Genomic DNA, 13,502 nt, shown 5'->3' on the forward strand with positions numbered 1-13,502 from the left:
GATAATTTTCTCACAGGCATTAAGGATGCAACACCTAAGAGAGGCCTTGGGATATTCGTTGACAAAATAAAAGAGAATGTCGAGGTGTTGGTGGTCTGATCAACTGCCTTTTTATTTCACATAGAAGTTTTTCATCTGAGATCTCAGTTCTTTTTGTTGTTTGTTTTTCCCCCTTTTTCTATTTTTAAATATCTGAAGAGAAACTAGAACACTACAGGAGTGTGTCCAATAAAATTTAAGTTTGTATTGAATGAAGACCTAAAAAAAACACTGGAGCACAGTTACTATTTTTCAATAATCTAATCAGATCTACTGTGAAATATTGCGTTACCTGGCTGGACTTTGATATCCGACAGAGCCTTGAGACAGGCCCTTTTCCTCTCCTCACCCTTTGGAACCGGCCTGAAAAATAAAAACGATATATCAGGATTCACATTGCACCAAAACATTTCCATGTTTGCTAGTGATTTCTGGAGCAGTGGTGATGTTACTTGAGAATGGCGGACACGTTGGTGATCTTGTTGAAGAAGTCAAACTCTCTCTGGTAGAAGTCTTTGGCCGGACCCAACAGAGAACCTGTGATCTCCTCTACCATCTGCTCCAACAGCTCCCCGATGTCGGCTACACATATTTGATTAATGAGCCAAGAGATAAATGTGAGTACATCAACTTCATTTCATTTAATTAGGCTTAACATGGGTTTTCCCATGAGGCAGACATCATAATTACACATTAAAAGGAAAAAGATATCACCTTAACTTAACATTGAGGAGCCAGAAACACACTGCTAGAAGGAAAAAAGTATGATATAAAATTGAAATTGCAATTGTATATTTTAATAACACAAATAAAATGAGTCAAATGAAAATATAACCCTGTTCAGAGAGACAGGGTTTGTACTGCACCACACATAAGATGCATTTATCTGAGTGGTACTACGTATAACTGACGAGAGTTAATGCACTTGTTCCATTAAGGATCGAAGGTTTCCCGTGATTTTAAAAAGAGTAAACCTGGGTATGCGCAGTCTACACAGTCTTCTCACCATAAATAAAGTAACACAGAACTGTTTAAAATGGTGCTATCCTTTCATTATGTTGAGTAGAAAAACTAAACTTTCAACAGCTTTGAGGTGGAAAATACACAATGCCAACCACAGAGAATTGTTGGGTCCTCTGTTATTTCACATATCCTCTACCAAGGAATGTAAAGTGACCTTTACAGTGCTGACCATACATTTTTACTACATTCAGTGCCTGGAAGGAAAATCCATTGCATGCAGGCATTTTGACGTCGCAGGAGTTTTGTGCTTAGATGATCTCTTGCACTCGATGTTCCATCTTTTGAGAGCCACTCTGCAGACCTGTATGTCTGATTTAAGCTCCTTTTGCACCACAGCTGTACTGCAAGTTGCCATTTTAGTATGAAGGAAATCCCCACAACTGAAACTGATCAAGTTACATTACTGTATTATGCAACTTCAAGGCTAGATGTAAGTGTTTAGTTACAACAGTCAGGGGTCAGCGTTGTGAAGTCTTTGTAGGTTCCTGCAGGTATTTTTCTCAGGAAAAAGGTGTACTAAGTGGTGAGAATTCCCAGGAAATACTAATTTCCCAGACTCTGGTATTCAAGTGCTCTGTGATTGGTCTGATACCGCTGCTGCTCTCAAAACGTCACTGTAATATGGAGTCCACTCACGATCTTTGTGGTGTCCCTCTTCATCCATGAAGATGTTGGTCTTCATGTTCCAGATGAACTGGTGGGCGAGAAGCTGAGACTTCTGGGCCGCCCACAGAATGTACTCTCTCACATAGCCCATCTGAGCAGGACAGATGATCAGAGTTTATTACTACTGCTTCATAAATGACAATTAACCCTTTATCAAAACAACTGCTGATTATTTTCTGTCGCTATAGTTTACTTTAAAATAAGCATGTCATTATAAACGGCCCCTCTTCTTCATTTGCTGCTGATTCTTGAGCTGTTAAACATCTAATAAGGAACTTCTTGATAAGAAACCGCCACTATTCTGTTTAAACAGTTAGACGTAAAGGCCAAATACTGTCGATCTCACATGTTATCTGAAAATTACAGTTTGTATTTGCTTCCTGTCACCTCTGTTGTCTGAAGTCAGTGAAGGCAAAGTGGTTCGTGTTTACCTTATCATACCGGAGAGCCTGAACAATCTGAGGAATGTAGAACAAGATGGCATCCTAAGAAGAGAAAAATGTAATGTTGAAAAGAGCTGTGATTTTTCTCCTGCTGCAGCTGTTACAGTATTGAGGAACTCTGAGCTGATGCAAAAGGTGTGAGACTTACTGGAGGAAAAGAGCGAAGCACTTTAACCCCGTATTGAGCGGTGAGAGGATGAGGAGGGTACATGCTGCTGAAGTAGGATAGACCAGTGGGCGGGTCTGCTGGAGCCCAACACAGGATATGGCTCAGCTCAGGAGAGTCAGCATCAATAGTGTGCCACGTCACCAGGAACTAGGAAGCAATACAGTTAAAAGAAAATATTCCAAAACATATAAAACAACATTTTCAAAGCTCAATAGCTGAACTTCACTTCACCTTGACAGCCTCAGGCACATCGCTGACAGCTCCGGGGTCCAATCTCACCAGCCGGGTAACTTCAGCAACAATGGCGTCATTCTTAAACCTTGAAAAAACAAAAGGGGTTAAAAATAAACAAGTAAATAATATATAGTCTGGAACAGCTGGGAGTTCAGTCTCCTTAAAGTTTACATTAAATTATAAGTTTAAGTTCAACCATTTCATCCGGGTTCTGTTCCACAAGTAAGAAAACCTCATTCATAGTCACATTTACATTTGTATTTACGCTAATTAGTAAAAGGTGAATATAGACAAACGGGAGCTCTGGCTTTGGTATTATAACAAATGAAACGTGATTTAGCTTGTTTACATTTACTGTACTGACGCTTTTATCCAAAGTGACTTACATTTGAACAACAACATACAAGCATCAGTAACACATCAATAAAGCATCAATACAGTAAGAGATTTACGTGTGACAATAGACACTAAGGGATAGTAGCGTGTACGGCATCAATGGGGTATATACCTAGGGAATTTAGTAAGGGTAGAGTTAACGAATAGTGAGATCAATACAAGAGAATTGTAAAGAGAGAGAGAAGGCAGAGAAACAGCAACTTGCTGGAGGGGAAGTCAGGACTTCTGCTCTCTGCTTTTCCACAAGTAGGACACAAAAAACATGTCTCCCATTTGGGTAACTGTTGAGCTAAACCATTCAAATGTTTATCTGTTACATGCTAAAACAGAGGTTTTCAAAGTGGGAGGCGGGCCTCCCCAGGGGGGTTTCAAACAGTTTCAGGGGAGGCTCAGTGAATTAAAGTGAGACAATATTACATTAGTAATCAAAAGGAGGTCACACCGAATAGCCTACATGGTTGATTTTGTTAAAGAGAGAGTTCAGACATGCATTAGTTTTGGGGAACTGTTTTTCCCACTTCATCAGTCAGAAACTAATTATTGTCTTTGGACAGACCTTCATTAAATGTATTTTGGTGTAGTCTGAAGTTATGTCAAACAGAAGAGAGATATTAGGCTCAATTGTTAAGAGTCTGTGGTATCAAAGGAAGAACTGAGCAAAACTAAGCAAGTAAACTAAGGGGGGGTGCCTTTTCCGAAGCTTTGTCTGAGGGGAGGCCCACAGTCCCAGGCTTTGAAAGTGTTAAAACATAGTGTAGCTGTAGCACAAGTAAAGCCATAAAGTCAGCAAACTGATTCTACTTTCATCAAGTTACAGAGAATCACTGTAAGAGTCATTTCCGTCTGTTTTGGGGAAATGTAAGACACAAACAGAGAGAGTGACAACCTAGTTGGTAGCTGCATAGCCAGGTAGGGCGCAATACCCCAGGCTAGGTTGACATTATCCTTCCACTGTTTCTCAGTCAGACTGATGTATTTGGACCTCCAGTTGGCGATGCTGGTCTCCACTGACTGCTCCGTGGCGATGGCCAGTTCCTGAGTGGAAAGGGGGTTGTACCACGTCGTCAACCGTTCGATCTCGCTGGCCTGGAAAGACAGGTTCAGGCAGAAAGAGCAGCGCAGGGACAAGAGCATGAAGAGTTGCTGATAATGAGCAGCAGCGTTAAAACCAGAAATCGACTATTCACCATCAACCCTCACCAGTAAGGCCAGCAGCAGAGTCCTGCGTTTCATGTAGTATTTGTGAAGCTGCGTCCCCCTGTTGCTCTTCTTCGACAAGCCTAGGAGGAGAAGATGCAGATACAGACAGTCAAAGCATGCTGTCAGTTTAAGTTCTTGGGCTTTTCGGTCTCAGACAAGAATCTGTGTTAGCGGTGGTACATTTCTACTTCTAGTAGGTTATTTCTTATTTCATATACACACCAGCTTGCCCTGCTTCTTCCCGTCTCTCTCTTCCTGTATGCGTCTGCTCTGCTGACTTTCTCCATTGTCTGTCTAATGTTTCTGGTCTGTTTAGCATGTAGCAGGCCGGTTCTTGAGATGACTGCCCTTTGGTAATCTATTGCTGACACAGATGGCTCTTTAGTGTTTTAAAGATATAGTTCCTTTTGCAAGATCAACATAGGTCTCAGAGTTGAAATTTAATTTTTAATTATTTTTTTGGATAGTTAATGTTGTATTTGGCTCACTTTGTCTACTTTTGGCTTTGCAGATATACAGATCCTTCACACCACAGGTATATCTTAACCAATCTCACGGTTAAGCGGATGTTTGAGATAAAATTATTTACTGTTATGCTGAAGTGTAATCCCCTGTACCCGGTCAGCAAAAACTTACTACTGTCTGTACTGAGAAGGGCGTCTTTTCTCTGTATTATAGTCTTATTATTATAGCGGTACCTGATTTCTTGGATGCGGTGGACATTCCACTGGACAGTGGGTAGGTGTTGATCCATCCCTGGCCGCTCTGCTGGGAGCGAGAGCTGGAGTCTATGTTGCTCCTGAGGTCGGCAGCGTTCATCACTGACAGGCTGTTCAAGGACGGGTCCTGATTATCTGTTTGCATACAAACAGATTTAGCGTGGCCAAGAAACAAGCACATCCAAACTGTAACTTTACTCTTTATTATCCAATTCAACTTGTCCTACGATAAAATGTATTTATTTCGTAAACACATAACACCATCCTTAGTCAATATTACAGCTTTTAAACAGTGAAAAACATTAACAATATGATCGATGATGAGGGAGTTTCTGAGGAGCGGGATGAGCTGTATCAGTTAGTCCTCTGCTGCTGTGATGGTCATGCATTGGAAAGCAGGGAAATCCAGCGAGATTTACATGTAGGTAGAAGTTGCCTTGAACCACTGATACTGGATCAGATATTACTTTGTCTTGTCAATGGCACATGGGGCTGGAGGTATATTATTCTGATCCAGGAGCAGCGGTTTAGAGGACTCGTCTACCTGAAGCGCTTCGATGTATATGAGAATGAGACCATGTCTTTTCTCGAGGTTGTCGGGAATGAAGAGGAGAGGATTTTCTGGGGTGGAAGAAAAAACATTTTAAATTTGAAGTTTCTTCTTTTGGTAACATGTTGATCAAATCGAGGAGAGGGGCAGACGGGCGGGCTGACATGATGAATAATCATGCATCTTAACGCAGGTGACAAATTTGCGCTTTTCCTCACAGCTGCTAAACGTGAAGAGTACATTAAACAGCTTGAATTTAAAAGTACAAAGAGTAAGATACGGAAAAATATGAGATAGGGGAAGAGCAAGATATTAAGGGGGACCAAGAGAAAAACATCGAGGAAAATAAGCTGTAAAACATAAGAAGCTAGATAGATAACAGGATCTATCAGCAGTATAGTGAGGAAAAACAGCGTCAAATTTGCCACGCGTCGTAGCATGCCCCTGCCGCAGTGCAGTCCGAGCTCCACCACTTTAGGCTTACTTAAGATAGATAACGGAGAAGTGCTGGACACGATAAGCGATCCAAATATCCCAGCAGAGAGTGTGCTCGGGGCTGGGGTAGTACCAAGCTCACCAGGTGGGACCAAGTGGCACGCTGCTAGGTACTTCTTGTCAGACAGGATGCTGGCGTAGAAACGTATGATGATGCTGATGTCCTCGCGGAGATGCTTGTCACCTTGGGTTGGGAACTTTGGAGCCACACTGGAGAGACAGACGATGTTAGATTATGAATAATTGAGTTAGTTGGATTATCAATTGTTGATTTTTTTAGCAATATATATTTTTTTAATCATGTTTTGATTATTTGTTATGTGTGTACATGTGTTAACATGTTGATGTTAAGCAGGTTCCCCATGTTCAACATCATAGTAGCGTGACAACATATGCGAATTATAATTACTAATACTTTCCATCGTTTGCATCCTTTAGGTTGCAGTTAGTCCAGAATGCAGCATGCATTTTTTCTTATATATATTTTATAGCCTAAATTATTCCCCAGTTAACTGAAAAAATATTTAACTGAGTGATTGCATAAAAATGTTGCACTCCTAGATGTGTGCTTGCACAGAGTGTGTGTGGGTACCTGAAGTAATCAAAGGCTGTAGAATAGATCTTCTCTCGGAGCACATTTCTTACAGTTGCATTTGTGAGGACGTCAGAGTGAAGCAGAGCCAGACCCAGAGTCAGCAGCCTGAAGGACAGAAAAACACGACAACAATAAATACATGTGCCTCTCAAAATTTTGCACTTTCATCTACATACATTAACCAGTTTACTTCAAATACAAGCTCATTGTGAAGACGACTAAAACACACATCAAATGATCTTTAAGCTTGGTGTGTGTGTGTTCATGTACCTGAAACGCGGTCCAATGGCAGCTACGTGGCGGTTGAGGCTACTCTTAGCCCCGCCGACATTGAGGGACATCGAGCGTTGCAGCAAACTGCCAAAGATCTCCACTTGATCTGCGCTGGAATACTTAGCAATCTCAAACCTCTGGACTAGAAACTACAGAAAAAGAAGCAGACATGAGAGGCATCAACTGGTATAGAAGAAGAAGAAGATTGATACACGTAGTTATCAGCCAAGCAGATTGTCTGACCTCGATCCATATGTGGTGAGGGGTAACATCTGGAGGGCAGGGGATAGGCTGACTTTCCTCTGATGCAGCCAGAGGATCTGCCTCCACCTGAGCGTCGGAGAACAAGCCCATCTTCAGCTCCACGGTCATCTGCCACGCTCCCGCCATCTCTCGCATAAACTAGGCAGCCAGAGAGGAGATCGATAGTGTGTTAACAATACAAATGCTCTCACAAGAATGTGAGATTGGGATCTAAAGAGCCCACAATCTACTATTCAGGTGAATCTGTATTTACTGTTCTGTTTCCAAACTTTCATGATGTGGCTCTTCTTTGCCTGAAGGCTTGTAAACCATGCAATTGAGCTGCGAGAACTGGAAGTGTTACTATTTTATTTTGCTATCTTTTAGCTTCTGTTTACAACTTCCAATTTAACTTCATTTTGAAACCTGTGTAGTAATATTGCAATTTATTTGGATCGTGATTCCGATTAAATAGATCGTGTCGAGCACCCCTACTCACAAGGGCACAAGAGTGAAAATGATAAAAAACAATCTATGTACCGGCACTTCCATCCCAACACGTGCTGCCAGCAGCCACTCCCAGCAAGCGATAGCCGTTTCCATGCCGTGCGCTGTAAACATCTTGAGGGGCGACCAGCAGAGGTGGTGCAGGAGCTGAGGATCGCAGTCTAGAGCACAGAACACACAAAAAGGATATTCAGAAAACTAATCCGGAGCATTTGGTATAAAACATAATTGCGAGTGTTAACAGCAAAGATAAGCACAGAGAAAGTGAAACCTTTAGTGCTGATGAGCAAGGCTGCCAGTTTGAACATGGCCTCAGTGAAAACCTCGGGCTGTGCAGAGTCCAAAGCCTCTCCCATCTGCTTAATCATCATCCGGCCCAGATCGGGCTGTCCTCGAACTGCCTGTGCAAAGTGGATCATGCCAGATACCTACACACAAAAGAGAAAAGAAATGAGCAGGAGAAGCACAGTATAAAAGGGTTTTATCTATTATGTTGCGTTTATGTACACAGGCATCTTGTTCTGATTGTGCTACAGCTCCACGACCACTCCAACAAGGTTTCAATCTCCACCAGAAACCTTTCAGAAACCAAGCAACTCTGTTCCTCAGCAGCCAAATTTATATATTTTTTGCAGACATTTTCTGTGTTTTACAAGCATGTAAAAACTTTGTGGCTGCACTTTAAGAAGACAGCATTTTGTTGCTTCTAACTTTCTCTGTTGTCGCATATTTTACATTTCATATGGAGCATTTATCTGCCCCGATCAAATCACCATTTCATACTGTACTCACTGTGTTGTCTGGTAACAGAACCAGAGAAATAATGCAAATAATATCAACTAAATTGTAACTTCAGCTGTATCAAGACATAGTACATGTGATACCAGAGGGGGACAGACCTGGAGGTTAACATGGCCGGAGTCTGTGGACATGGGCCATAAAAACTGGTATGATTTGGTGGTTTTACCTCTCCAGCGTATCTGTTCCTGAGGTTGAGGGAGGCCATGAAGTTAGAGTAGTCCTTCTTCACACAGGCTGGCCTCTCAGTCAGCTGAGTGGACTACAGATGACAGCACAAGAATTAAGCACTTGAACTGTAACTGATTATGCAGAAAGCATGTAAAATATCTGAAACATAGACTACTTTATTAAGTCCTAGAATACGAAACATTGCTGTCTTTATCACTCTGTTAAACGGCTTTTTGTCATTCACACATACTGTAAGTGTCTGTTATATAAATGTTCTTCATGACTTTGTTCGGACATGACGGGACATTTACAAAAAGAGCCACAATGTTTTCATGATATTGGGCAGCTGGTGTGCGAGAGGGAGCAGTGTTTTCATCGCTGTTCTCAAGTCTCTCACTGAAAAAGAAGTCTGCTGCTTATTTTATAATATCGTACAGAGCAAAAGCACAGAATAATAAGACATTATAAAATTTAATTCCTATTTGCTGTGTGTAAAGCATTCTTCTGGATAGCCATCCGTTAATCAATACAATTGGCAGGCTGGGGGGAAGTGCTGCTTTAATTATTATGGTTGTAAGAGTTGTTTTTCCTTTTAGCCAGTTTTGCCCCAGTTGCTTAATTTACTGTTTTTGTGGAAAAATCCTTTGTATAGACGATTCTAACATGAGAAAAATCTCCTCTACAAAGTAAAATTGGCTCATTCTCAGTTTTTCATCTCAACATCCTCACTACGCCCACCCTGAGTGGCCTGCCCCCAGTTTGAGAACTACTGGAGTACGCCGTGCTGGAAGTCTAACTGAATTTTTACAGGTCCGAACTAGTGTGACTGCCATAATGACTTTTACGTAAAACTGACTCAGGCGTTTATTTAGACAAGAGTCCAACATGTGAAATATCCATCATATTTAAGCAGGGTTTTTCCTGCATAGAGAATTTTTTGGCAACCCCCAAAAAGGTTTTAGCAAGCGCCAAAGGAAAATCACCAGCACCAAAATGATAAGAATTGAAAAAGCGTTTCAAATATTCTCCTAATGTATTTTAATAGCCATTAATAAAACAGCTTTTGAGCAAGCAGAACATAAACGTAAATACGACGTCTTGACTTCCAGCAGTCACCTCTCCTCTCATCCACAGTTTCTCAAAATATTTGGTTTTTTTTGTTTTTTTACACATGCAGCTGCCGCAGGATTTATAAATGCTGCTGCGTTGGTTTGACCACGCCTGAACGCTCCGCTACAAAGCTCGCGCTGTTGGGGAGCGATGACTTTTGTCACTTTTACATTTTACTCTTTGGCGTACCGGCCCCGGGACATTAAAAAGGGCTGAGGCACTACATCAAACTTTAGAAATGTTGAACTCATTCTGTATGCACGTTTTTTATTATTGACAAGTTAGTACTTTGCATAAACAAATGAGAGACTGACCACCTTTTAGAGCATTTTTCCTGCACAATAACTTAATGACTGAAAACAACCCCACAAAATGTAACTGCTGTTTTGTCCAACTGGAATTAACATTAGGCTACTAATAGAAAGTTATAGTAACCATTATCTGAAATTATAATTAACCACAATGGTGTAAGCTAATATCAGAGGAAGGTTTTATTTGTGAAAAAATCCAAATCAAGTGTAAATATAATATTATACTAACATATTACTTTACTTTTACTCCTCCAGGTTGTGGATATATTTTGTTTATCAAATGGTCAGAAATAACAAGAAAATGTATAGATTTCAGTCATAAGGTAACTCATTGCCTTTACTGTACGCATACTGATCATGCTTTCTGTCGCGGGAAGTCACCCCCCAAAAGGGCCATTCTGAGCCAGGAAAAACCCTGTTAAGTAATGAATGTATTTATGAAAGGGGCTTCACATACATAGTTCTGTTACTGTAAGTATTCGGGATGTATATCACAACTTTTTGGGCAAATTAATCTAAAATTATAATCTCTACAAGATAGTCATAAATGAAGAAGCAGTGAATTAAGCAGCTATAGTAAGTGGTGTCCCACAAGGATCCATTCTTGAGACATTTTTATTGTTCAAATTACACCATTACTAAGTATAAGCATTTAAAAAGTCAGCCTGTGACTTACCCCCAGTGTGGTGCTCTGTCTGTTGTAACCGGCAAAGTGTAGGATGCTTTCTGTGGCCATGGCCAGTCCTGTGTGCTGGGACAAACCCGACACCCAGTTCTGGTGTTTGTTTAGATACTCCTGAAAAAGACCACATGAAGTACAGCGGTTAAAACCATGTTTAGGGCCAACGTGTAAACTCTGTTTATTTTGTGTGCTCTACATGTGGACGTTCTGAATTTTAAGAAAGTAAATGTTACCTGGAGGTGTGATTTGGTCACAGACGGCGCCCACTTCATAGCCTCTTTAAGGATCTCCCCACATCGTGCAGCAAAATCCTTCACTATGCTCTACAATAAAGACATGATTTGAGTTTTGTATACATGACATGTTTAAAACAGGCATTGTTTAGATCAATTACAATTAAAATATGTGTACAGTGGCGAGTAATCAATAAGTAGAATGGTGAATAACTTATTCTGGGTTAAATAACATTACCTCTCTGGCTTCATATGTATCTGGGACAGTGATTCTGTATGGAGTGTCTGGGATGTCGTAATAAGGTTGGTCTTTATGAATGTCCTGCAATACACCATAAAAAATTATTATTACTGCCGTAGTATAGACATCCATTAAGAACAAAGATCATCAAAGACTGAAAGACAGATGCTACACTGGAGAACAGTTCGGATGTTTTTGTCACTTACTGCACTGAGTGAGAGGGAAAGCGTCTGCAGGATGTCTAACATGGTCCTCAGCACACGGCCGCTCCACAACAAGTGGGGGAAACTGAGGACAGAAATAATGCTGTTCACACTGCTAGGGAGGAAGCTGCATTTTAAACAGTTTATCACAGAGTCAGTAAAGTATCCTGAGTAAATAAGCGTGTGAATCAATGCACGCTCACGTTTCAGCCAGGCCAGACAAATATTTGTCAGCCACTCTGCGGATCCTCTTGTGAATGTGGTTGAAGTTGACCAAGAGGAACTGAGCGTGGCGTTCGAGTTCCTCCTCATGGGCTTTGGTTTTTGCCTGAAAATACAACATCTTTATTAATTTTATGTCTGCAACTAAAGATTACTTTCATTACGGATTCATCTGCAGAATATTTTCTTGAATAATCAATTAATCGTTGGGTCTATGAAATGTCAGAACACAGTGCAACATCTTTCCCTGATGTCCAAAGTGATGATATTAAATGTCTTGTGTTACGGCCCTAGAACTGTGGGTCTTGTGTTTTGTTTTTGTGAGTCTTTCTCCTGTGGTTCCACACCTGCCTTGCAGCTGCAATTAGTAATGGGCAGCAGCTGCACCTGATTCCCCAATCAGTACCTGGAGGATAAGAGAGCAAGGAGAGTGCAGCAAGTGGGCTATGTGGCTGGTCTTGAGAGGCCAGTGTGTGAGGCTGGTCCTGTGGGGGCCAGCCTAGGTGGCTGCCGACCAGTGGGTCAGATGGGTGTGCTTGGGTGCAGCAGGAGTGGAGCTGCGTGTGGAGCTGTGTGCTCGCATGTGCGTTAAATGTGTGTTTTGGTTAAAAGCTATATCACCACCTTTTGTTAAGTAGTCTAGTTTTTTGTCTGTGTCTGTTCTGTTCCTCTGTAAGATATGTTTGTTAATAAATATCTATTTGTTTGCACATGATCTGTTTCTTTAGAAACACTCCACCTCTGGGCTTAAGCCCAGCAGTCCTTTCATAAATAAGGACAAATGCAATTTGACTACTCAGAGCTGCAACTAATGATTATTTTCATTGACGATTAATCGTCAGTCGATTTCCTTGATTAATCAATTAGTTGTTTAGTCAATAATGTCAAAATATTTTGAAAAATGTTGATCAGAGCCTAAGATGAAGTCCTAAAATGGCTTGTTTTGTCTACAACCCAAAGATATTCAGTTTACTGTCATAGAGGAGCAAAGAAATCGATTATCAAAATAGTTTCCTTTTAATTTAATAGTAATAGACAACTACTCAATTATTAGATTAATCTTTGTAGGTCTACCACTTAGTGCCTAAAAACAACTTCCTGAGTAAATACCTCCCACTGTGTGATGAAACAAAGGGTCAGAGTCAAGATACACGCTCTCCCTTACTTTTTCAGCCATCATTTGCAGGAAGATCTCAAAAACCTTGTCGCTCACAGCAATCACACACTGCATCATGCCTGCAAAGAATATATTGAATATTAATGCATTTAAAAAACAGTTCCCACCACATGTGTTTAGAAAGTCTTTTTTTCCCCCCTTCTGCTTACCAGATTTATCTTTCTGTATCGCTCTATCTTCAAAGTATCGAAACATGACCTGAAAGCGGTCAGAGTCCAGCGCACACAGCATCCTTAGAGATGATAAGAAAGCATCATAGAGTAAAAATGATATAAACAATTATAATTACTGAACATTTTCAAGCACTTAAGCCAATATGCATGCATGTTGGTTTACCTCATGTATTCCAATCTGTAAACAGACAGCAAGTATGTGGACATGGCAAAGTCCAATTTGTTGATGAGAGCAGCCACCTCAGGAGGAGGATCCAGCAGGTTGATGATGGTGCTACGCAGATCATTCAGCTCAGCCTGAAATACAACAATGAACCATAAACTACAGTATACTTTATGTGAGTGTGTTTGTGCATGTGTGCGAATGTGCTCTCATACCGGAGTGACAGTGTCATTCTTCAGTGCAGAGTTGTACTGCAGCTCTGAGCGTAAAGGTTCCCCACTGGGAAATGTGAGCAGCGGCGATTTGGTCGCAATCTCACAAACTCCCTCGTACCATTCTTCTGGCCACAGACCTGAAGAATCAAATCATGAAGCATGACACATAAAATCATTTTTAAATTAAATACAAACATTCCTCAGAATGTCATGCAGTGAAGACAGACATATAAATGTATAATTGAACCAAC

At 40.9% G+C, this 13,502-nt stretch overlaps 1 protein-coding gene across 2 annotated transcripts in view; it reads right to left on the reverse strand.

Annotated features, from left to right (window-relative positions):
* pi4kaa (phosphatidylinositol 4-kinase, catalytic, alpha a) overlaps nt 1-13,502 on the reverse strand; it is a 37,668-nt gene that overhangs the window by 11,562 nt on the left and 12,604 nt on the right. The window contains exons 21-45 of one of the 2 annotated variants that reach the window (XM_038733342.1): nt 13,252-13,388; nt 13,037-13,170; nt 12,850-12,932; nt 12,689-12,759; nt 11,505-11,629; nt 11,305-11,386; nt 11,096-11,179; nt 10,858-10,947; nt 10,619-10,738; nt 8,520-8,612; nt 7,824-7,980; nt 7,586-7,713; nt 7,046-7,204; nt 6,800-6,951; nt 6,527-6,634; nt 6,017-6,144; nt 4,869-5,024; nt 4,171-4,250; nt 3,857-4,056; nt 2,572-2,659; nt 2,320-2,487; nt 2,160-2,213; nt 1,699-1,819; nt 492-621; nt 332-402 (exon numbers count right to left, since the gene is read on the reverse strand). In XM_038733342.1, coding sequence (XP_038589270.1) covers nt 332-402; nt 492-621; nt 1,699-1,819; nt 2,160-2,213; nt 2,320-2,487; nt 2,572-2,659; nt 3,857-4,056; nt 4,171-4,250; nt 4,869-5,024; nt 6,017-6,144; nt 6,527-6,634; nt 6,800-6,951; nt 7,046-7,204; nt 7,586-7,713; nt 7,824-7,980; nt 8,520-8,612; nt 10,619-10,738; nt 10,858-10,947; nt 11,096-11,179; nt 11,305-11,386; nt 11,505-11,629; nt 12,689-12,759; nt 12,850-12,932; nt 13,037-13,170; nt 13,252-13,388 — 2,919 coding nt within the window. Of the gene's footprint in view, nt 1-331; nt 403-491; nt 622-1,698; nt 1,820-2,159; nt 2,214-2,319; nt 2,488-2,571; nt 2,660-3,856; nt 4,057-4,170; nt 4,251-4,868; nt 5,025-5,923; nt 6,145-6,526; nt 6,635-6,799; nt 6,952-7,045; nt 7,205-7,585; nt 7,714-7,823; nt 7,981-8,519; nt 8,613-10,618; nt 10,739-10,857; nt 10,948-11,095; nt 11,180-11,304; nt 11,387-11,504; nt 11,630-12,688; nt 12,760-12,849; nt 12,933-13,036; nt 13,171-13,251; nt 13,389-13,502 lie in introns of both variants that reach the window. The other variant, XM_038733341.1, reaches the window with a different exon arrangement.

The sequence above is a fragment of the Micropterus salmoides genome, unplaced genomic scaffold (assembly GCF_014851395.1).
Source record: "Micropterus salmoides isolate LMB-PRFRI ecotype aquatic unplaced genomic scaffold, ASM1485139v1 Ms_hic_scaffold_20, whole genome shotgun sequence".
Taxonomy (NCBI): domain Eukaryota; kingdom Metazoa; phylum Chordata; class Actinopteri; order Centrarchiformes; family Centrarchidae; genus Micropterus; species Micropterus salmoides.